Source organism: Penicillium brevicompactum (assembly GCF_028827555.1).
Source record: "Penicillium brevicompactum strain IBT 35665 chromosome Unknown utg000006l_segment0_segment0, whole genome shotgun sequence".
NCBI classification, from domain to species: domain Eukaryota; kingdom Fungi; phylum Ascomycota; class Eurotiomycetes; order Eurotiales; family Aspergillaceae; genus Penicillium; species Penicillium brevicompactum.
The window spans coordinates 3,558,743-3,580,913 of record NW_026623209.1 but is presented as its reverse complement, the minus strand read 5'-3'; the positions used below and the strand labels follow the sequence as shown (position 1 = coordinate 3,580,913).

The following is a 22,171-nucleotide window of genomic DNA, read 5'->3' as shown; positions in this document are numbered from 1 at the left end:
CGGTTTGTTGTCGAGAGCTGGTAAGCTCCAAATGGCCTCACGGCGGGATTAGTCATCGCACGGGCCCCCGGGCTCCGGGGTGCCGAGAAGTAGTATGTCGGTACGGAGTATAACTTCGCCTGAAGATCTATCCTTTTACAATTGGCATAAATATAAGATGATGGTGCTATGCGTTCAAATTCGAGGAGAGTTGCTTATTGTATAACATGAATGAGCTCAAAAGTCTACTACGCGCTCAAAGGAAGTTGATACCAATGCCCAGTTGGAGTCCTTTGCGGCCTTCTTCGCCCTTCCGCAAGGCCAAAGGCAGCGAAAAGTTAAGCTCGAAGCGAGCGACAGGGTGGGCGTAGACAATGCCGAAGCCAGCGGCAACGCTGGGCAAGCCATTTTGGAGTTCAGAGAGAGTGGAGACCATGGCATCCTGCGCCTCGCCATTAGTGGTAGGTGCGGTTTTTTGCGAGGTTTGCAAGGGGAGAAGACGGCCACCGTTCAAGAAGGCCTGGAACCGAACAGGCTTTTCAGCCCCAAGTCGGGGAAGAGGGAAGAGCAGATTGGCACTTCCGGCAGCATATACATCACCGCCCAGGGAGTCGACCCCTTCGCGGGGACCAAGACCGCAGAGACGGAATCCACGGACATCGGTAGGTCCTCCAAGCTGGAAGCGGTCATTGATGCGAGAAAGCTGAGGTCGAGTGCTGGATTCGAGTCCCAGGGGGTAGAGAAGACCGGCACGGAATCCAGTGGTGAGGCTGACGCCGCTATCGCCCTTGATTCCCGGGATGGGAATGGGAATGGCGCCCTGAGTTTCAATCTCAGACTTGAAGAAGGAAACATCACCCTTGAGCGGACCGAGTCCAGCCAGTTCGTTGAAAATCTTGGCGTAGTAACCACGAGACGGAAGTAGGGCGTTATCACGCTGGTCATTGACCCAGCTGTGGAAGATGCTACTCTTCACGCTATCGCCTGCATCCGCACGAACAGTAGGAGAGGCGTTCTCAGCGAGACCGGTCACTTGTCTCCAGAACCCGTTGTAGCCCAACTCATGACGGTGGCCGGATTTGGACATCCAGCGGAGCTTGCTCCAACCGCCCTTCAAAACTTCTTCGTGGCTCGCCCAAGACTTGTGCGTCGAGCTTGCAATGCCACCGAACTCCAGACGGAAGTCGGGATCCCCCAGGATCGGGGTCTCGAACGCGGCCTGGTACGCAGATCGTGTGCGTGTGCCAAGAGAGGCATTCAGATTCAAGGTCTCAGCACCACCGAAGACGTTACGCCAAAGAAGGTTTCCATACGCCGAGCCTTCAGCATTTCCAAGGTCAGTTCCAGTCTTCAGCAGCACGCGAGACTTTTCGCGCGTGGCCAGATACACGTCGATGTTTCGCATTCCATTTTGGTCCTTGGACTCATCCAGGTAGACAGAGATAGGCTGGTGGAATAGGTCTAAGGTATTGTCAGTAAAGCGCTCGACATCTGTATTCACTTTCATGTGTCCATACCGAATCGTCCCAGCTTATCGGCGGCAGCCGATACTTCCCGCAGCGCCTCGGACAATGTATAAGGGCGACCCTTGTTAGCACTCAAGAGCGGGTTCAAGCTGCGCTCAAGGAAGCTTCGGCGAGTATGAGGAGCATTGGTGACTTGCACAGAGGAAATAGTGCATGGCAGAGTGGAGTTCTCGTCGATCTAGATGAGCGCCAAATTCACAGGTTAGCCGGTAAATCCCACGAGTTGGTCTCAAAGGGTCTTATATGGGACTCGAATTTAAGACACACATACCAATTCCCCCAGTCGGTTTTGAGCCTTTTGGTAAATAGCTTGCATACGCTCGTTCACAGCTTGTTGCTGTTCTTCCAAGACCTTGGGGTCTGCGCGCTGCTGCAGACGCTCGAAGACCTAGAGGTGAGAGATGAGTCAGTGGAAGCACTCGGCAATACAATCTCTCACAAGCTGGAGGATGCCCATACGCTTTCATCTCCGGCAAAAGAAGACATTTTCGCGGCTGCAATGGCCAGAACTTTCGGCCTCCGGGGAACATATCGGGGCGCGTGCCGAAGCCGCTAGATGCGGTGGCACGTGACGGCGACATCGACCCTCCGCATTGTCTCGATCTCCTTCACCCTCTTTCTTACAGTCCTCTTCACTTTCGCTTCCTATAGCTATTAGCGTCCTTGCTGTGACTACAACCCTGCGCATTCTTTGTGATTCGTGTCTCGACATCCGAAAGATGGCTACCAAGGCGGCCTTTAAGCGGGTATGTGGCGAGACCAGGCCATTTGCATATTCAAATCTGACAATACTATACAGCTCACCCGTGAATACCAAAACATTCAGAAGGACCCAACACCTTTCATTGTCACGCACCCATCCGAGACCAATATTTTAGAGTGAGTTCTCACCCCCGCCTTGCGGCGCATTGCGGGATGCGCCAAGCTGACGTGACCTCGAGATGGCATTATGTCCTCACAGGACCCCCGGGAACACCTTATGAAAGCGGACAATACTGGGGCACCCTGATCTTCCCCCTGAATATCCGTTTGCTCCTCCCGCGATCCGCATGCACACACCCAGCGGTCGATTCCAACCCTCGACCCGACTTTGTCTCAGCATCAGTGACTTCCATCCTAAATCCTTCAACCCCGCCTGGGAAGTGTCTACAATCCTAATCGGCCTTCTCTCCTTCATGACCAGCGAAGAGATGACCACTGGTAGTGTCAGTGCCACAGAGAGTGAGCGCAGAGTGCTTGCTGCGCGATCTCGATGGTGGAATTCAACTGGCGGAGGCTCTCATGTGAGCGCCACCGCAGGCGTCACTCGGACTTCCAAGGGAATCAACAATGTCAAGGCAGGCGATGGGGGTTTGAAGTTCCGCACTGAATGGCCCGAGTTGGACCAGGAGAACTGGGAATGGATGAAGGAACACCGCATCGACACCACTACTGGTCAGCTCTTGCCTGACCCTAATGCACCTACGAAATGCTCCCCTGAAACAAGCGCTCTCCGTCGACGACCTGTCGGCAGTGCGCCAGGACTCGGTGCCGTCATGGATGGACAAGTTGCGCGAGAGGCCGGTTGGGCTGGACGAAACAAAATTTGGGTCGGTGTAGCGCTCTTCTTCGGATATGCGCTCATCTCACGACTGCTGAACGATGTGCGAGCCTAAGAATTAAATACCCCTTGCGATGTCTGGTCCTCAAGTTGACCTATGCTTTGTCGTTTTTGTTTGTTTGTCTTAGCGGGTTGCACATCACATTGGGCGCAAATTATCAATATTAAAAGAGACAATGGGATTTACATTTGAGTCGAGTATTTGGAATGAAACAAGGACTCCCAATTACCAAAGACGAAACAAATAGATGGACTGTTACACCGTTGGAGCACCGGATCTATACGAAAAGGACTGGATTGGGCTTGTGCTCACCCCGCGCATTGGCAACGTAACTATCTCCTTTCTCTTCTAAATCCGCCTTCTCCCACTGCATAGTCTCTTTCCACTCCTTCATTGGGTGTCTGTGTCTCTGTCTTTTGCCTCTGATGGATGATCTGCAGCCTTTCACCTTTGCGGGCTCGTCTCGACATACCCCTTCAGGTCAGTGCTTTTCTGATATTCGAGCTGCAGGGGCAACCATGTGTGCTCCCCCTTATTCCACACATTCCTTGGCCTCCAATTTGTCTACGGGCTTTCGAGGTGGGATATCAGGGTGCCACAATACCGTTCGACGGGGCCAGCGTTGACCAAGGCTGGAGCTAAACTATTCCGGTTAGAGCACAAAACAAAGTCCGCGCCGCTGGACCGGCCCTCGTTCACCTTCATTGATCACGACGATGATTTGACTTCGAAGAGAATCAAGGATGTCAATGCCCGTAAGGCCATTCGCTCTCATGTCATGCGCGATGTACGTCGACGGGAGAGACTGGCCGGATTGAAACGTACATCGAGACAGAACCGTGGACAAAATGCCTCTAAGGTCGTTGACAGCAATGAACACAGCGTTGTTCTACGGGCGTCGTCTCAGTCCTCAAATCCGACACTTCTGAGTGATCCCGATAGCCTTCTGCCTGCAATATACCAAAGAGGACGCCCAGACAGATGGAGCGCTGGGTATCCTTTGCCTCTCCACTCGACCCCTAACCCTCCCCGGACATGGTTCCTAGATCCTTTCTTCACATTGCCAGGTACTACTAGACTGGCCTCGGTGGTTGCACCTTTGTTATACCACTGTAAGTGGTACCACAGTCCTTTTTTCTTAGCTCTGTGGGCGCTCATTCGAGGGGTTTGAGGCTAAAGCTAACTTTAGGATGCAGGGAAAACAGTATTTGTCCCAATGACATTTCCCAACACAAGCCAAAATGGGACCAAAGAAATGGAGCTGATGGTCCGCACCTCATTCTCGGATCCAGGCAGTTTCTTCGGTCTGATGAGCATGTGTGCTGCACACCGAGCTGTGGTTGCAAGTCAGCATTCAGGGGTTTTTGATTCAGAGACTGGCCGAGAAGCCTTACTTGTCGATGATCCTGACTACTGCACGATGAAAGCAATGTCTTTTCAAGAAATGAGCGCCAAAGTACGGGATCCGACTCGTCAACTCAGTAACGAGGCGATTGATACCATCATCAATCTTCTCACTGGTTCGGTATGTGTCCTCATTGCGAGAATTCTATTGCCATGACGGCTGACCAGTGCTAGCTCATCATTGGCGAGTTCAACGAAGTCCATACTCACCTAACAGGGCTGAAACGTATGGTTGACATGCGAGGTGGAATCACCGACGATAGCATCCGTTCCTCTTCAATGCTAGCTGCCATTATCACGTAAGACCCCCGTCACACACAAATAGAACCCATCTGACCGCTGTTCAGGACTGACGTCAAGGCTGCCTCAGGCCTAATGACCAAGCCTGTTTTCAATTTGACATGGGATGCCCAGCCCATTCCGTTGGATATCCAGGTGCGAATTCGGCCGCCTGCGTCGTCGCCTCTCCAGCGTCTAGGATCGGGTTTCTTTGCCAATGCCTTTCTCAGTCCTTCTCTACTGCAAATCTTGCGTGTCCTCCGAGACATGGTATTCTTCAGTATCGCTCAACAGACTAATCCAGCAGTGATACATGCAAGCGATCACGACTTCTTCCGCGTTCTGAACTGCGAAGCAGAGCACCAGCTGCTCAGTTACATATATACAGACAAATCTCCCGACCCGGAAGCTAGTCTGCATCCTGTTGAGGGGGTCATCAGAGTGGCCTCTATATGTTTTCTCAACCATATTCTCATCGTCTCCCCTTCATCGTCAGGATTGGGTCGAGCCCTGACGAAGCATCTCAAGACGGCAGCCACCAAGTGCGATCTGTCATTTCTTTGGGAACTACCGAAGGAAAGCATTCAGGCCTACGTCTGGGCGTTGTTCATTGGGGCCCAGGGCTCTCTTGGTCATATTGAAAGACCCTGGTTTGTGGAACGCTTAGCCCGTGTCTCAATGATCTACGGATGGCAATCTTGGGAGCAAGTTTCTCTCATGTTAGCTGACTATTTCTTTGTTGACTTTGACAGCTTGGATTGGCGTACGATCTGGGATGAAGCAATGACCGGGTTCGTGATGTCTGAGTCGGAGGAATCAGAGCTTTCTCATCTTCTAGGGACGGGTCTGGTTGATTTACTTTAATGATAGCTATGAATTGGTTTGGTAGGAGGTAATGATAATGATTGATGTACTTGATCTCTGACCGTTCTGTCACTTATATACTTCCGTGCACTCAGCCGGCCTATTGCTATCCCATCGCCCATCGCTGGCTCGCCAATTGGTTCGGTGGCAGTCGGTGTCAATAGTCATCGGCCCATCGTTCTTTGCACTACCAGTCGATGCTGGTCTGCCTTGTGCCCTCGCCATCGCTCAGTGGTGGAGATCAAGCACGGCGAAGAGACGGTCATAGTCGCTCACCAACTTCTTCGCAATATTCGTGGTGGCCTCTGGATCATCCAGCTTTTCATTGCGCCTGACCCCAGCAAGGCCATGGGCTTCAGCAATCTGTCCAGTGCGCTGTTGACCAGGTGGTGTGACATGAGGATTGCGAGCTGCTGGCTGCACTGGTATCGCTGATCCTATAACAGTTTGCAACGAGGAGCCCCGAGAATGGGTTGCACCCCGGAGTCCAGGTAGCAGTGGACCTTGCTGAGCTGTTGGCTGCAATGGTCTCGTGGATTCCGCGGCACGTTGCTGTGCAAATGCCACTTCGGCGGCTTGTGATGCGAGGGTTTGAAGATTAGACTGCTGCGGATGCTTGTCTGATGATGAGCCTCCGGTTTCAGCGTTTGGTTGGAGGGGACTTTAGAAGTGACCTTCTTGGTGGAAGGCTGGGCCTTGGGTTGTGATGATGATTTGGCCTGCGAAGAGCCTTGTGGTTTGGTCGGCTGTTGGCGCAGAGGCTCATCCAACAAAGAATCCATCAAGGAATCCCGGGCATCAGAGTAATTCGCTCGTTGAGAATCCTCCGAACTGGAAAGGGAGTCGACGGTGGAATAGTCAGATTCTTCGTCGTGTTTCGATTCTTGGTCACCGTCCTGTGAGCCCACCGCGTACACCATGTTCAATTCCTCGGTAGTCTGACGAGCGCTCTCCCCGTGTATTCCACTCCAGCGGGCAAACTCAGAGGCTTCAGTAGGTGTCATATTTTGGCAGTCATAACTCTCGCCACTGAGGAAAGCATGACCCCACAGCGAAGACTGAGCCGACCTGGATAAAGGTTGAGTGACTACGTTTGTGATGGCTGAGTTCTGAGCAGTCTTGTTCAGGTTCTGGTCCACAAACAACTCATTGTCGCTGCCACTTTCGATGACGATGGGATCTCCTTCGTCACCATGCGCCCGCTACTCGTCATAAACTCCAGTGTCATCGGTGTGATCGGCTACACTAAGTTCGTCGTTCTTTCTGATCGACGAGGAACCCCCGCGATCGCCCAGTGGTGGCGATCAAGGACAGTAAGGAGACGGTTGTAGTCGCTCACCAACTTCTTCCCCATCTCTGGGGTGACCTCCTTGTCATCGATGGTATTATCAAACCAGGCGCCGGCGATCTCGAGGTCTGCACCATGCTCACTCAACCAAGCATACGCCCTTGGGCCTATGTGGTTTGATTGATGACACCACCCCAGACCCTTGGGCAATATGCGGTGAGAAACATTGGATTTCTTTAAATCCATTTGTAATTTCTCATGATGTCTTTGATAAGGCCCTCCGCGAGAACCTGTGCATCTGTTTTCTGGTGAGTCCCCGTCGCCGGTCTCTTCCGTTCTTCAACCCCAGCCCTTAAGATGAGCTTCCGCGCCTCGAGCTGGGCAATCGTATCCTGGTTGGCCTTCGTTTGCGATACTCGCGCTCCTTCATTGGGATCAGGGTCCTTTGTCATGAGGACTCCTCTCCGATGCAACAGGATTTGTTTATCCGTTCTAGCTGAGATATGTTGTTGATATTGGGTAAGGTGGGGTATGTAAAAGCCTAAACACAAAAGGTTAGAAGAGGACTTTCTATAAGTCTCAGGGTTAGGAAGCTAGGAAGTCAACTGACCTTTGTATGTCATGAGAATAATTGGAACTGGGATAGGGAGAGGATAGGGAGAAGAAGAGAAGAAGATGATGATGGTGGTGATGAAGAGAAGAAGAAGAAGAAGAAGAAGAAGAAGAAGAAGAAGATATCTATTTATACTCTAGTATAGTACTATACTCTATTTAGTTATACTGATAACTTCTTAGATCACAATTGAGCTAAGTGAAGTGAGGTCAAATGAAGTGAGCTTGAGTAAAGTAAAATTGAATGAGAATTCGGTCAAGTGAAGTGAGGTGAAATCGAATTATTCCGGTCTTGCCCTCAACCAAAAAGAGGCCTGTATCCCATCCTCGTTCACTGGTGTGGTATGAAGCGGTGGAGCATCGATCATGGACATGCGAGTGGAAACAAACGAGCGCATGTAATTCATATAGACTGCCTATATTATTTGAAGACGTAAACTACAAGACCCTTCTCCGCTTGTGATAAGTAGAACTCGCACTAGATATTCATTTTGTATTGTCAAACACTTTTGCTCGCTACTTGCATTCTGGATGGGATTCGCTTCAAGCGTAAGAGAGATCAAGTAGACTTCCAGGTCCCCACAGCTTCATCCACCATGCTTCGATACTTCTGCTGTTTGAAGCACTGTTCCAGGAACACTTCGTACTTGACCTTGAGCAAGGCCTTCTCATTGCTGTCTTTGGTGGGCATCACTTTCTTGCCGGGCTTGCTCATCCGGTCCATGATATCCCATAAATCCTCGGTGTTGCCCTGAGCATCGGCGCTGGCGGCCTTTGCGCCTAGCATAGCTGCACCGTGACACACTGCAGCATGGATGTACCTTGGAATCAACACCGGCATGTCACACGCCGATGCAACGAGATTGACCAAGATGTCATTCTGGCATTGTGAACCAGACATGAAGACCGAGGTAATGCGATGTCCCGATTTGTTCATCGTTTCCACAATCTGTTTGGTTTGCAGGGCAATGAACTCCAACGTCGCGTAGTAGTAGATGGCAAGCCCATCTACGCTCTTGTCACTGGTGAGGCCGAAAATCGATCCAGTCATGTTTGGGTCTGCGATGGGAGATCGGTTCCCCCATAGATCACCGTAGAAGAAGAAGTGTCGTCCCAAGTAAGACACAGATGGTGCACCTTGGTCATGAGCCATCTCTTTGAGATGCTCATTCAGATAATCGTAGATATTTGCATGGTATGACTCGGCAATTGAATGGGCTTGATTAAACGCCGGGTGAGTCTCAATGACATGCTTGAGCAGCTCTCCAGTGGCAGACTGCCCTCCTTCCGCCATCCAGTAGCCGGGCAGGATTGTATCCCGGTATGGCCCCCAAACACCGTCGACGAAGACGGGGTCTGGGGACATGGCGAGGTGACAGGTCGAGGTTCCCGCGACTGCCGCAAGACGAGAGAAAGCCTCGGTTCTGTCCAGTTTAGGGACACCGGTGCTTGCTTGACCAGGGTCAAGGTCGACCTTGGATCCAACGGTGCCGATCCAGCCAGCATAGGCATCGATGACACCACTTCCGATGGCAATACCGGCTGGTAAACCGAGCTCGGTGGCAGCTTTGTCGCAAAGAGTGCCTACCAGTTCTCCAGCACTCAGATAATCACCGTTCTATTATCACTTTTGTTAGCCAAGATATTACTTCAATGTAAGGACAGGCTCACCACCCCGTCGACTCCGCCCATGCGCTTGAAGTTATCCTCCGACAAGTCACCGAGGCCGATATCCTGCAAGAAGTCTTCTTGCCATCCTTTCACGCTCCCGTCAACACCGACGGGCACGAATCCTTGCTTGCAGACCACGCTACAGAAGCTTCGCTTCTCATTGCCAGTAGCAATGTGGGTCAGAGCATCACTCAGGTCATAGAATTTACATTTGTCAAACAGTTCCTTGGGCATGTTGTTCTTCAGCCATAGGACTTTCGGAACCTCCATTTCCACGGACATCTTCCCGCCCACGTAGCGCAGCAGATTGTGGTTAGTAGCGTTGATCTTCTCAGCTTCCTCGACAGGGCGGTGATCCAGCCATAAGATCACATTACGGTCAGAGTCAAAGTTCGGACCTGTGACGGAGATGGGCTCGTCGGTCTCGTTGGAAAAGACCGACAAAGAACACGTCGCATCGAATCCGATACCCCGGACTGTGTCGGGGTGAATGTTGTGTTGACTGATTGCACGCTGGACTGCCACACAGATGCAATGCCATATATCAGAAGTGGATTGTTCCTGTAGGGATCGGTCAGTTTGAAGGTCGCTGCCCGCGTCTCGGTTGTTCGATAACTGACATAGTAACCATGCTCCGGTTGCCAGAGACCAATGTTCTCAGAGGCCAATCCCACAATATCGCCTTTGGCATCGATGATACAAGCACGAGCACTGCCGGTGCCAACGTCAATGCCAATATAGTGGTCCATGTGGACTGCCAGGTCCTCGCGGGGGTCACTGGATGCTTTGCGGGAGCTCTGGAGGGAGGCGCGTCGATAAGGAAGCGATGCCATGATGAGAGCTTTGGCACGTTCCAAGGGTCTGTCTAGATTAGTGGCTAAGTCTTCCCCGGGACATGTCCACTTACTTATAATTGTGTATCTCGAGTGGGAGGCAAAGAGAGCTGTGTGGAGGGGGCTCGGAACAAAGTTGGCCGGCACATCAGGTCTATATCCTTGTCTCTCTCTGTGCCCGACCAATTATTATCTATTTCCATGTCTTCGTGTTATATAACCAATTGGATCTAAGCCAACAGGGCTGCATAATGATACGTCCTATAGAGCGAGATATTGGATATATCGCACATGAAGTAGAATTTGCTCATCTGTGGTACTTCTATTTACTTTGAATACCTCTAGGTACTTAATATCCCAACTATGCAATATGTACTCAGTATGTACTATATTGTTCTATGCTAGGTCACTAATTATGACGCTATACACACTCGACTACTCTGCTGCTATACTACTATACTGCTATCCACCTTCTAATGGTTTTAATTTCTAAAGTTATTTAAATATCCATTGAACGTAGAAACAGATTATTTATATTCTCCCAAAATAATTGAAAGTGTACGGAGAAAGACCCTTCTCCGCTTGTGGGCGGAGCTCGGACGCTCACCAACTTCTTCCCACTCGCATCCCCACGATGAGATACCTCCCCTTCCTCCTCAGCGTGTTATCGCTGCTCCTATCCGCCAATGCGTTCGCAACCGATCTCCTGTACTGGCCCGTGGGCTCTCAACCCTCCCTCCTCGCCCGCGTCTCCTACGATCCGACCACGTTGAAATCCGACGTCGCGTTCCACCCTCCCAAGGACCTCAAAGATGATCTCGTGCGGATTGGCCTCTATACCACCACCTCCACCAACACCAAGCAATGGGTCGGAAGCCTCGTGTCGCGGTCTACCTTGATCGGCCACCCAACCTTCCGCCTCCACCTCGATTCCGCCAACGAGGTCTACCACGTTTCCCTCTCCGCCCCTGAAGAGTCAGCCTCTGCTGCACAAGTCCAGATTGTGTTTGATGAACCTGGAACTCAGCCTCACCTGAACCGGCCGATTGTGGTTGGGCCGGACGGCCAAAACCCCGAGCAGCCGGAAGAGAAGACCCTCTTGCAAAAGTAAGTCATATCGAAGAGTGCCCGGTGTTGTTCACTTGCTAATCACTATAAATTCTTAGGTACTGGTGGGTTCTTCTCATCGTGACTTTCCTCACCATGTCCGGCGGCGGCGGAGAAGGCCAGTGATCTGCTTTGGTATATTACACAACTGATAGATTGAATTGCAATACTTGGTTTCAAATCACAAAATCTGGGAATCTACTTAGTATGGGAGGATCTGCGAACAACCGCACTTTGTGCCGAGGAAACCCGAACAAGTGTTATATGGACTCTTCCTAGGTGTGGGAGCCACCGTGGCACAGTGCCAGCACTTTCATACATCTTCGGATCTCGGTCTATGGTGAAATGACACATACGGAGGTGTATAGGGTCAGAAGTGTCTGGCATATAGACCGGACTTTCCACCGCTCTAATTATACCGAGTATCATAACTGAAATTTGGTGATAGTGAAGTTATTCAAACCAGCCAAGATGTCTAACTTGTTATTATAAGCAAGGCATTCAGGCTGGGCTGCAGTTTTCTATGTACACGATCTATCGCTATTACCTACAGCTTTCAAATGATCTAGAATAGTAAGAAAAATTATATGAAAATATACGAATAGAGACTGGATAGTGAGCGTTTTCAAATCCTGAGATAATAATTTCATATTTCATTCTGTAGCAGCCCTGGAGATATCAAAATGACCCGTTCAAATAGTGACAAATATTGCCAGGCTAATACCACAGGTGTCGGGTATCCCAAACAATTTGACCTTTACACGCTATACACGTAAACACCAGACTTCCAGTTTGGGATTTGATCAATTGTTCAATACAAAGCTATATTTATATGATGCCATAGTGTAGTTGTATACTAACAGTCATCCACGGTTTATTTGAGCAGTCTACTCCGTATGTACAGGGCTGATGTATTTTTGATGTAATTAATGAATTATTGCAATAGTCTTGGATATATACATCTTGCCAGATACGGAAGTTCTCAGCCGCATGTTAACACAGCTCCCCACTTTGTTTTTCAATCTGCATGCATCATACCTTCACCTCACGTTTTCGCCTCTCCAAAAAAGAAAGAAAGAAAGATATCCACCTTCTCTGCCTGGGCTGGTACCTAAACAGTAGGCAACAAGATGTCCGTGCACCACCTCCAACTTATAAAACCAAACTGACTGCATAGATCCACTACCCAGAAAAATGCTTCATTTACCAACTGAGCTCATTCAGCTCATTCTCTTAAATTGCGAGACCCCAGATTTCTTTCAAGTAGCTCAAGCATGTCGCAGGCTGTATGAGATTGCCCGTGGCAGCCGGGAGGTGATACTTCATCGGTTATACCACACTCCCGGGTGGATTGATGATCTCGACACTCTCCGCACCAATGATCTCTATACCATCTTGAGGTGCCGGTCCAATGCACAGCTGGATGGGGCAGAAACTTCAAAATTCACCACCTATGGATTCCCCAAGGCCATCGACAGCCGTGCATCTGCATTCGAGTCACCAAGAGAAAGCAATCGCGCATTGCTGGTCTTCAAAAATCACAGCACCGTCTATCTAGTGAAGATGCATGATGGAAAATTGATTCAAGAGGCTAAATGGGCGTCCCCGGGACAGGACAACGGAGAGGTTGAGGTCATCCAGGCTGCCTTCGACGGAGACCATGGAGTCTACGTGCTCCATCGATACAAACCTTTCCCAGACCAAGAGCTCGATACGGACCATCCATTTGTTCAACACGCCATGCAGTCTCACCCAAATGGGAGCATCTTCCTGGCCTACCATGACCTGAACCTGGAAAACACCACCGTGCACATGTCTGCCTTCCCCGAGCACCAGGATTACAACCCACTAGCTCTGGCGGTGGCCGGCGATCAGTTTGCAATCTCCTGGCAAAACGCACAAGAGCCCTCTGACCATGCCGTCGTCCTCTACCAAGTGCACGAATTCGAGTCCGAGGACGAGGACGACGAGAGCTCCGAAGATGACGAGTCCGAGGACGACAGCAACAAAGAGCTGAGAAATGTCAAGATAGTTGGTTCGTGTGATCCCCAACAGATTCAGACCCTTGCTGATAACCTTTAGATGCCCCTTATAATTTCCGTCGCCTGATGAACCCACGCGACCGCCCAATCCAAGGAGTGACGGGCCCTCCAGTGAAGCTGGCTTTCAATGACCGAGGCTTCCAGCTTCTGTACCACTATCGGGCCCAATCCCTGTACGGCTCCTTCAGAGCACTCCATACTATCCCCACGCGAGGTCAAGCAGGCCCCCAGATCGCGAACAGGTGTACTGTGCCATTCACACCGAATCTCAGCCTTCAGTTTTCCATCGGCATACCGTTCTTCGCTACCCACGAGGCTGGCAATGTTGCCAATGGGGTTCCTTGTCATTGGCAATATCTCGCCTTTGGAACTGCAACGCATCGAGTTGAGAATTGGACAGTGGCATGTCTCCTCAAGTCCGAGGCTTTCCCCACCCGGCGATGCACCCATGTTTCCAACCTCGACCGCGGAAGACGTTTTGAGAATTGGAAGGTCATGGCGCAGCTCGGGGGTTTCCAGGAATCGACCACCTCGCATGGGTCTCAAGTAGCGACTTCACGTCTGGGGACTCGAATTGCTATAGCTGACTGGAAAACGCTGTACGTTTGGGCTCTGAACCCTACTGAAGTTCTCGATCCCGAAAGTACCTTCTATCCATCGTCATGGTTGTCCCCTACAAATACCATTGTCCTGCGGCCCGTGGTCCTCGACCTGGGCGCGGTCTGCTCTCAGATACGATTCACCGCAGAGGAACACGAGTTGGTGGCAATCACTGACCGTGGAGTGGTACATGTCGACCTCAACTCCAGATGTCAACTTGAACGAAATGAGTTAAGCATGGACCTGGCATAGTTCCGATATCACAAATGAGCTATCAGCCTTCGACTAATTCCAAAAAACAAAAACAAAAGATATTATTGATCAAGGCTCAAGACATTGCTGTTTATAATGCAAAGTGACGCAAGTAAAAGCGTAGAGACATCATGTCATGCTCGTGTCTCCAGTTTTTTACCTCTTTTCTTTTGTGTCCGTCCCAACACCAGGAAATGCAGAATCACGAGCTGTATGGCATTGTACATGTAAAAAGAGCCATGGCCCTGAGAATGAAGGGCAGAGGAGAGGGGTATCCCGGTTTCATCATCATCATAGCAGAAAAGAAAAGAAAGAAAGAAAGAAATATCAGGGTAGGACCGGTTGAAAGGCCCTACTTCATTTGAGCGACGAGCCACTCGAGCACACTTTCATAGCAAAGCGCATACTGACTCAGGTTCTGGACCATGCTCGGTCTCTGTTGTCTGAAATCTTCAACAGTCTTTGCGATAAGGTCGAGATTCAGATTTCCAACCCACTCGAGGTTGTCAGTGGGGTTTTGACTCGCGTCTCTGTGTCCACTGACATGCATACGCTGTCGTTTCAGCATGTCCAGTACACTATCGACGGTGCAGAAAGTTCCCGTACGCCCACAGCCGGCACTGCAGTGCACTAAGACCGGCCGTTGACCCCTAGGTTCCGGTTGTTCGCTGTTAAAGCCGGGGTTGCTGGTGGCACGGATAACCTTGTTGCATTGCTCAATCAGGTGAAGAAGATGAGTAGGTTGAGATGTTGTTCCGAAATCGGGCCAGTAAGGATACTGGAGCTGGGTGATATCTCGGAGCGGCTGGAAAGGGAATGATGTATGGCGGATGCTGAAGTGTCGCACGATGATGACTGGGTTTTCATTCGTCGCATCCCATTTCTCGCTGGTAGTCTTAAGGTTTCCCGTGCTGGGATCAATGGGTTGTTGACCTTGACCTTCGATGTATATGTACTTTTCCGAGTAGGCCTTGATCTCAAAGGGTCCGTAATCCCCAGACTCCCAATAGCGATCACACTTCACCTGTCCCCTTTCAACCTCTGCAGTAAGAGATACAAGAAGTCGGATATCCTGCTCCCACACGAGACGCCAGAAGTCCTGCGTGTGTTAGAAACCATAACAAGTGACAATGGAGAGTACTTACATTGAAAGTATCGGGCACGGGCGCCTGTGTAGCGATGTATTTGCGGTGGGTGAGTTCGGCCGAGATATGATTCGCATTCACGTAGTCACAGGCCCCAGATGGGATTCCCTCAAGTCGGACACGGGAGTGATCAAACGGATAAATATCGTTATATCGGTTCTTGGTGCCCTTCTCGATGCCTGCAACTCGATATTTCTTGGAGCTGCCGCTGACCTCTGCCGATGGACCCTCATAGGTCAAAGCCTGTTTCATGCGTTCTAATTCGGTTTTCTCCAGGCCCAAGAACTTGTTAGAAACAATATGCCCCTTGTCATTGGCATCACAAGCGCCCCGTAGCCAGGTAGGCAATTGCTGTCGCTTCGTATCTGTCATTTGATCCGGCTGTTTCAGTGGGATCTGCCCAACACCACCCAGAAGATCCATATTCTGTCGGATATTCCCGAAAAATGGGTTGGCAGCTGACGTTGATTCTGGTAAGGCACAACCACCAACGACGGGAGCCACCGATGACAAGTTGATTCCCATCGGCCCAGGACGCTTGGAAGACGAGCCGGTCGCTTGCGCTGACGCTTGTTGGGTCAAATGCGGGAATTGCTTCGAAAATCCTTGGAAGCCGCTCTGAAGAACCAACCCATCACCCTTCCAGTCTTCTGCTTTGAATTTATTAAGTACATTCAGAAGAGGTACTGCATCCTTGGTGTCCGTAGACGCGGAGTCATAGACAATGATAAACTTGCAGTTCTTCCAATGAGTAAAGGCTTGCTTGTCCGCGTCGTTTGTAAAGGTACTTGATAATTTCTTGGTGTCAAATGAAGGGCGTTTGAGTAGTGTGGTCGGAATGCATAAGTTCAATGATCCCTTGATGTTGGCGTTCTTGAAGTGAGCAAACGGTCGAACGTCAAATAGCATGGTATCTGACTGGGAGGTGGTTAGCAGATCGGCGCAGCGGTCGGGCGAGACCCATGGAAATGACGCGAGAGTTGCTTCTTAGGGAGAGTCAGCATATATCAAATCGATCGGGTCGAGTCAGTTTACCTGCGGAGACGGAGTTTCTGCCTTGCCTGGGCCCGCTGGGTAGTCCTAATGAAAAACCCCCCAGCGGATAGGAAGGTGAGGACGTTGACCCTGGACTGATTTGCTTCCCGTTGGAGGCTTCATTGAAAGTTGATTCCCGACGTATCCGGTTCGTTTCAGGCTCGGTCTTCAACATGTTGACCAGCCCCGCCGACACCAGTTCCTGAGGATGAACGTGCACCATCGGACTCTGGAAAGATTGGGGAGGTGATGAGCCCCAGTTCTTCTGGACGGGACTTGTATTGGAGGTCTGGTGGTTGGCGGTTGTGTGTGAACTCATGCCGAAGTAATTGGGACTCGGTCGATCGAGAGGGTTTGACATCATGCCCGCATGCGACGGCGATTTGCTCGGTTGGAAGGACTGTGCGCCGTCACGATGAATCTGGGGACTCTGCACCCACGGGGAGGAGGGTGAGCGTGGGCCTGTCATAGTAGGTTGCACTCCGAATTCTGTCATGATCAGCTTAAAATCACTCCGATCAGACCAAAATGCAGCGCTCACCGAGAAATATCAAGTTTGACGTAAGCCCCCAGGAGATCCAAACGAGGAGGGAGAGGGGCAATAAGAAGCGAATAGACCGGGCCCAGCCAACAAGGGTAAGCCAATGGAACGAACAGGTCTCTCAAAATGGGCGTGTCATGGGCATTAATAATCGACAGAAATTCGAGAAGGAAAAGTTATGACGTTGCGTGGGGATCACGGGGTTTTCGGTTCTCTGACGTAGTGTTTTGTACTTTTCTTATGTACTTGATAGTTTCATATATTGCTACAAGTATATTGCAGATATTATATTGATTATATACATATACATATGGTATCCCAGTACTATACATGACCTCAAGTGATATCACATCTACTCCAGACCTCTACGCCATATCCACTGTAGAGGCCTGAGAATCTGAGGCCGAGTCACATCACATCCCCACGAATCTGGGAGACATGATATTGGCAGGAGAAAGAGGCTTGTATAGTTTTCTTCTCACACACACTCTCTCTGTTCGTGTGTGTCCTCAATATCGTTGGATTCGTCAAGATGACGGAATGAGAAAGTCCATTCCCATCCCCTTCGGATAGAATCACACGGGCACTTGGGTACCGACACAGGCGCAGGACCGAGGCAATGCAGTAGGACTGTGTATGTTCATTTTCTGTGCACGCCACTGCAGATGGCGAGAGAGGCCAGGAGCGTTCCCCTCCGACCTCTTCGTATCCACCAGTGTCCACAGGTGTTCCCCTGGCAATGATCTCATACAGGTGAGGTCATGCAGACGAAACGAGATTTGGTCAAGATTCGGCATGCCGTATTACAATCGTCCATCTGGTTCGCCCTTGAAACGCTCCACTCGCTTCTGCTCCCATTGATCAAGGTCTTTGGCCATGAGTCTCTGCGTGGTGAATCAGCTACATAAACATTCAATGAGAGTCTCTGGATACATACGTAGTATTCTTCCTTCTCATCCCCTACAATCCGTCTCCGCGGGTTCCGTTTGATTCCTTCTTGCCCGTCAGGGCCCTTGAGTCCAAGGTCAAATGCTTCATCTTGACTGAGTTGCTTGACCTTGCGGTCGTAGCGTTCATAGCGGAGGGCAGCCGCAGGTGTCAAGGCAAACGATCCAGCTACAATGACACTAATGAATGGGAGTCCAAAGAGAATGAACGGGTGTCGCATTAATTTGGCCCGATAGAATGCGCCGAGTCGCTCCCCGAGGGTCGAGGACCCGGTAGTCGTACGGCGAAAGGTTTTTGATTGAAAGACAGGCATGGTAGCAGATCAATACGCTCCTATTGAGTGCTATTGAGACGAGAGGAAAGAAACGTAGAATGTTGATAGTAGATTGGAGGTGGAGAATAGATGATCCGTGGCCCCGAGAGGAATTGTTTAGAATGGAGCTTCTTCACTCTGCAATCTGCCGTTCAAAGCCCAACTTTCACTCTCTACCGGGCGCATGTCACTTTGAACTCCGGGGTTTTTGAAGCTCCCTCACTGATCTCTAAAGCTTGAAGCTTGAAGATCACTACACTCCAGTTAACAAAAAACAAGGGTCGAGTTTGAGGTACGTGCTATGGTCAAGTTTCTTCCCTGTCTGCGATCAACTACTCCCTGGTTTTCAACACATTACTAAAACATAAAGGTAGTGGCCCTGCATTGTCAACATCACATATCACAACATTGAGCCGTCATGACTTCAAACACCAGCTCCCTTTTCGGAGGGGCTTCAACCACCCCCCAGTCAACTAGTCTGTTTGGCGGAAACAATTCGACCGCAACCCCCCTCGGATCCCAGCCTAAGTTGACACTCGGCGGTCTCTCTGGAGCAGGTACACAAGGCTCGCAAGGATCAGGTCTATTCGGCGGCCAACAGGCCCAAGCCCAGCAGCAGCAACCCGCGCCAAGTGGAGGTCTTTTCGGTGGCCAGCAGGCTCCGGCGCCCGCCGCGCCAACGGGGGGTCTATTTGGAGGCCAGCAGGCCCAAGCCCAGCAGCAACCCGCGCCAAGTGGAGGTCTTTTCGGAGGTCAGCAGGCTCCAGCGCCCGCCGCATCAACGGGAGGTCTATTTGGAGGACAACAGGCCCAAGCCCAGCAGCAGCAACCCGCGCCTTCTGGGGGATTATTCGGAGGACAACAGGTACAGGCCCAAGCCCAGCAGAACGCACAGAACTCAAGCTTGTTTGGGGGCCAATCGCAGGCGCAGCAACAGCCACCGATCCTAGGGCAGACTCAAGGCCAAAACCCAAGTCAATCAACACAACCTGCATTCTTCAACAGCCTCTTGGAGCGTGGCAAAAAAAGGCCCTTGACATCGGTCAATCAAAACACCAGCTTTGAAGAAGTGCCCAGTCTTCAATTAGGTTTGGATGATATTCGGAGAAAGGCCAGGGAATTGGGTTCAGGTGGACAGAAAGACACCCCCAATGGCAAGAGTACCAAGGCGTGAGTACCTTGATTTTCTTCTTCTTCTTCTTCATATATGTGTCTCAAGGTTTGCCGTGGCTAATCGCGATACTATCAACAGCCATTATCTACTTGCTGCATCCGGTATCTCTCCCGGTCGAGCATTGCGCGATCTCAAATCACTGGATCCCCAAGCCTCCCTAGCAACCCCAACGAAAGATTTGGACAACTTTGACCCTGACAACCAGCGTTTCTTGCGGAGCATCCAGCAACGCGGCCGGCAAGTCATGATCGCCGAAAGTCTTACCAGAGCCCACCGCGACTTCGATACATTCCTGGAAGAGAAGGTTGACCTGGACTGGGAGGAACAACGTCAGAATATTTTCCAACATTTCGGACTATCGCAGAAGGATGCCACCGGTGCTGGAGGGCTGAATGCTACCGCCAGAGGTGGCTTTGGTCGATCTACCAGACAGTCTAAGCAAGCCGGTGCAGGCCCAGCCAACGGACCCTCAGGTGCATCCCGTAGAAGTGTGTTTGGGCGTTCGGGACTTGAAAAGTCGGTCATCGGAACCCCTGGAGTCGGTTTGGCCAGCCGGCAAATTTTCGAAGATCCCGCAGAGCGCAACGAAGGAGCTCCTTCTCACTCGCCCGATTCTAGGTTCCAACGCGAGAAAATGGGTCACTACGCCGAGAAGGTTCAGCAATTGAATCTCGCTAGGCTCCAACAAAAATGTTATCCCGTTCTCGATGAATTCTCGTCCGTCGAGGTCCTACACGGCGGCGATGTAAGTCAACACCCCCACCGCATCGACTCCAACTCTGATCACCGACAGGTCCCCCGCCAACTGTTCGACGCGTATCAAGCCTTGGTGGGAATTGTGGGCGAGAGCCCTCGGATTCTCAGCCCTTCAGACCCCGGGGCGATCAAGGAGCGTCAATACTCTGAGATGTACCTCGAAGAATCATCGAAGTCCCGTAACGCAATCGATCTCAAGAAAAAGATCCTCGAAGGCTCAAGGAATTTCTTAGAGAGGACCTTCTTTGAGGAAGTGGAACTCGCCATTACCAAAAACCCACGGGAGGCACAACTAGGAGGTATCCCAACCGTGATTAACAAGATCCGTGCCTACATCCGACTTCAAGCTGCGAGAAAGGACCTTGTACCGGATGGCACCGAATTACAAATGGTGAACCAGGATTACTGCTGGATCCTCATTTTCTATCTCCTTCGATGTGGCTTTGTGACCGAGGCTGCTGAGTACGTCAGTCGGGACAGCGGATTCCGGTCACTCGATCACAAGTTTGTGACCTACATGACAACTTACGCACACAGTAGGAGGCTCCCACGGGACCTCCAGCAAAAGATCAATGGCGAGTTCCAGCAACGTTCTCGAAATGCACCCGAAAACACTGTCGATCCTTACAGGATGGCCTGTTACAAAATCATTGGTCGCTGTGATCTCTCACGCCGTCGCCTGGATGGCGTGAAGCAGACAGTCGAAGATTGGATGTGGTTGCAGTTCAGCCTCGCCAGAGAGGATGACCGCACGGAAGAGGTCGCAGGTGACGTGTTCGGCCTCGAAGATATCCAGACCGACATCCAGGAGATTGGCCAAAGAGTCTTTGTCAAGGGCCACGACGGGCCCGGTGGTTACGGGACTTATTTCCTGCTGCAGATCCTAGGAGGAATGTTCGAACAGGCAGTGCATTACCTTGGTACTTTTGCCCCCGTGACGGCTGTCCATTTCGCCATTGCGCTTTCTTACTACGGTCTTCTTCGCGTGTCGGACTTCTACACATCCGGGGAAGAAATCTGTAAGCATCACCCGCAGTCACCACGAGAGGGGGGGAAATGGATTTACTGACAATCATTCTAGTATCGTTCACTGTCAAGCAATACCCCCAGATCAATTTCGGCTATCTCTTGACCCAGTACACTCGCGAGTTCCGCACTGGATTCGTTGAAGCCGCCATTGACTATTTCACGCTGATATGTCTGAACGCCGATCTCCCCGGCGCCCTGGGCAAGTCACAGGCATCTGTTTGCCATGAGGCTCTCCGAGAATTCATCTTGGAAACCAGAGACTTTGCCAAACTGCTCGGTGATATTCGTGCCGATGGCACTCGCTTGAAGGGCGTTATTGAACAGCGTTTGGATCTGATCAAGTTGGTGGACCAGGAAGAATTCCTCCAGACCATCACAATTCAAGCAGCTGCCGTGGCGGATGATAAGGGACTGATCGCTGACGCTGTCCTCCTCTACCATCTGGCCGAGAACTACGATCGGGTCATTGATATCATCAACCGTGCCTTGTCGGATGCCGTTGCGGTCGAACTGGGTGGTGCTTTGCCAAAGCTGCAACCTTTGCGTCCGAGGGATGACCAGGCAGGTGCCGTGGAAGGAAGCAGCCTGAGCCTGACCTCCGTGGATGACCCAGGTGTCCTTGCCAAGAACATGATCAGCCTGTACGATTCCAACGAGATGTACTATGGAAAGGTTCGGCCCGTCAACCGGGAAGCATGCGGTCTGCTCCTGCGCATGATGGAAGCAAAGACCCAGGTCGAAGCTGGCAGATGGGCACCAGCACTTGACGTGAGTATCTCCCCCTGTTTTCTTCAGTCAATTAATACTAATGAACTCTACAGGCCATTAACGATCTTAATGTCCTTCCCTTACAGGCTCGGGGCTCCGTGTCGCACATTCGAAGCATCGCTCAGTCATTCTCGTCCCTACCCGCCATCATCTCACGCAACATCGGGCATGTCATCATGTGGAGCATCACATGTATTGGCTTTGAACGCCAGAAACGAACCTCCGGGATGTACGACAGTGACGTTCGTCAGGGCATGGCCGATGCCTTCCTTGTCATGGCCAAGGACCTGATGGTTTTCTCAGGTATGGTCAAGTACAAGCTGCCCCCGCGGGTCTACGAGACTCTCGCTCGTGCGGGCGCAGAGATCGGAGCATATTAGTGCCTTTTTTCCTTAATTGTTTTC

General features: G+C 51.0%; 10 protein-coding genes across 10 annotated transcripts; 5 read left to right on the top strand and 5 right to left on the bottom strand.

Moving 5' to 3' along the window:
• Positions 1–235: 235 nt before the first annotated feature.
• Positions 236–1,991, bottom strand: sam50 (SAM complex subunit SAM50; the record flags this gene model as incomplete). The annotated part of the gene is made up of 4 exons (XM_056958835.1): positions 236–1,440; positions 1,497–1,683; positions 1,777–1,893; positions 1,965–1,991. 4 exons carry the CDS (start codon positions 1,989–1,991, stop codon positions 236–238), a joined length of 1,536 nt encoding a protein of 511 aa, XP_056808225.1.
• A 233-nt stretch (positions 1,992–2,224) lies between these two features.
• Positions 2,225–3,160, top strand: N7506_009541 (uncharacterized protein; the record flags this gene model as incomplete). Its single annotated transcript, XM_056958834.1, has 3 exons — positions 2,225–2,251; positions 2,305–2,384; positions 2,569–3,160. The coding sequence occupies 3 exons, from the start codon at positions 2,225–2,227 to the stop codon at positions 3,158–3,160; spliced, it is 699 nt and encodes a 232-aa protein (XP_056808224.1).
• A 371-nt stretch (positions 3,161–3,531) lies between these two features.
• Positions 3,532–5,653, top strand: N7506_009540 (uncharacterized protein; the record flags this gene model as incomplete). The annotated part of the gene is made up of 5 exons (XM_056958833.1): positions 3,532–3,586; positions 3,763–4,218; positions 4,303–4,631; positions 4,685–4,809; positions 4,858–5,653. The coding sequence occupies 5 exons, from the start codon at positions 3,532–3,534 to the stop codon at positions 5,651–5,653; spliced, it is 1,761 nt and encodes a 586-aa protein (XP_056808223.1).
• Positions 5,654–6,090: 437 nt separating this feature from the next.
• Positions 6,091–7,187, bottom strand: N7506_009539 (uncharacterized protein; the record flags this gene model as incomplete). Its single annotated transcript, XM_056958832.1, has 2 exons — positions 6,091–6,855; positions 6,933–7,187. The coding sequence occupies 2 exons, from the start codon at positions 7,185–7,187 to the stop codon at positions 6,091–6,093; spliced, it is 1,020 nt and encodes a 339-aa protein (XP_056808222.1).
• Positions 7,188–8,112: 925 nt separating this feature from the next.
• N7506_009538 (FGGY-family carbohydrate kinase) lies at positions 8,113–10,057 on the bottom strand (the record flags this gene model as incomplete). The annotated part of the gene is made up of 3 exons (XM_056958831.1): positions 8,113–9,171; positions 9,225–9,785; positions 9,845–10,057. 3 exons carry the CDS (start codon positions 10,055–10,057, stop codon positions 8,113–8,115), a joined length of 1,833 nt encoding a protein of 610 aa, XP_056808221.1.
• A 634-nt stretch (positions 10,058–10,691) lies between these two features.
• On the top strand, positions 10,692–11,290 carry N7506_009537 (uncharacterized protein; the record flags this gene model as incomplete). Its single annotated transcript, XM_056958830.1, has 2 exons — positions 10,692–11,164; positions 11,224–11,290. 2 exons carry the CDS (start codon positions 10,692–10,694, stop codon positions 11,288–11,290), a joined length of 540 nt encoding a protein of 179 aa, XP_056808220.1.
• A 1,068-nt stretch (positions 11,291–12,358) lies between these two features.
• Positions 12,359–14,058, top strand: N7506_009536 (F-box domain protein; the record flags this gene model as incomplete). The annotated part of the gene is made up of 2 exons (XM_056958829.1): positions 12,359–13,199; positions 13,247–14,058. 2 exons carry the CDS (start codon positions 12,359–12,361, stop codon positions 14,056–14,058), a joined length of 1,653 nt encoding a protein of 550 aa, XP_056808219.1.
• Positions 14,059–14,410: 352 nt separating this feature from the next.
• ptpA (uncharacterized protein) lies at positions 14,411–16,734 on the bottom strand (the record flags this gene model as incomplete). Its single annotated transcript, XM_056958828.1, has 3 exons — positions 14,411–15,157; positions 15,204–16,189; positions 16,239–16,734. 3 exons carry the CDS (start codon positions 16,732–16,734, stop codon positions 14,411–14,413), a joined length of 2,229 nt encoding a protein of 742 aa, XP_056808218.1.
• An 848-nt stretch (positions 16,735–17,582) lies between these two features.
• On the bottom strand, positions 17,583–18,040 carry N7506_009534 (cytochrome c oxidase assembly protein COX16; the record flags this gene model as incomplete). The annotated part of the gene is made up of 2 exons (XM_056958827.1): positions 17,583–17,663; positions 17,717–18,040. 2 exons carry the CDS (start codon positions 18,038–18,040, stop codon positions 17,583–17,585), a joined length of 405 nt encoding a protein of 134 aa, XP_056808217.1.
• Positions 18,041–18,458: 418 nt separating this feature from the next.
• nic96 (linker nucleoporin NIC96) lies at positions 18,459–22,147 on the top strand (the record flags this gene model as incomplete). The annotated part of the gene is made up of 4 exons (XM_056958826.1): positions 18,459–19,210; positions 19,260–20,989; positions 21,052–21,767; positions 21,821–22,147. 4 exons carry the CDS (start codon positions 18,459–18,461, stop codon positions 22,145–22,147), a joined length of 3,525 nt encoding a protein of 1,174 aa, XP_056808216.1.
• Positions 22,148–22,171: the final 24 nt, after the last annotated feature.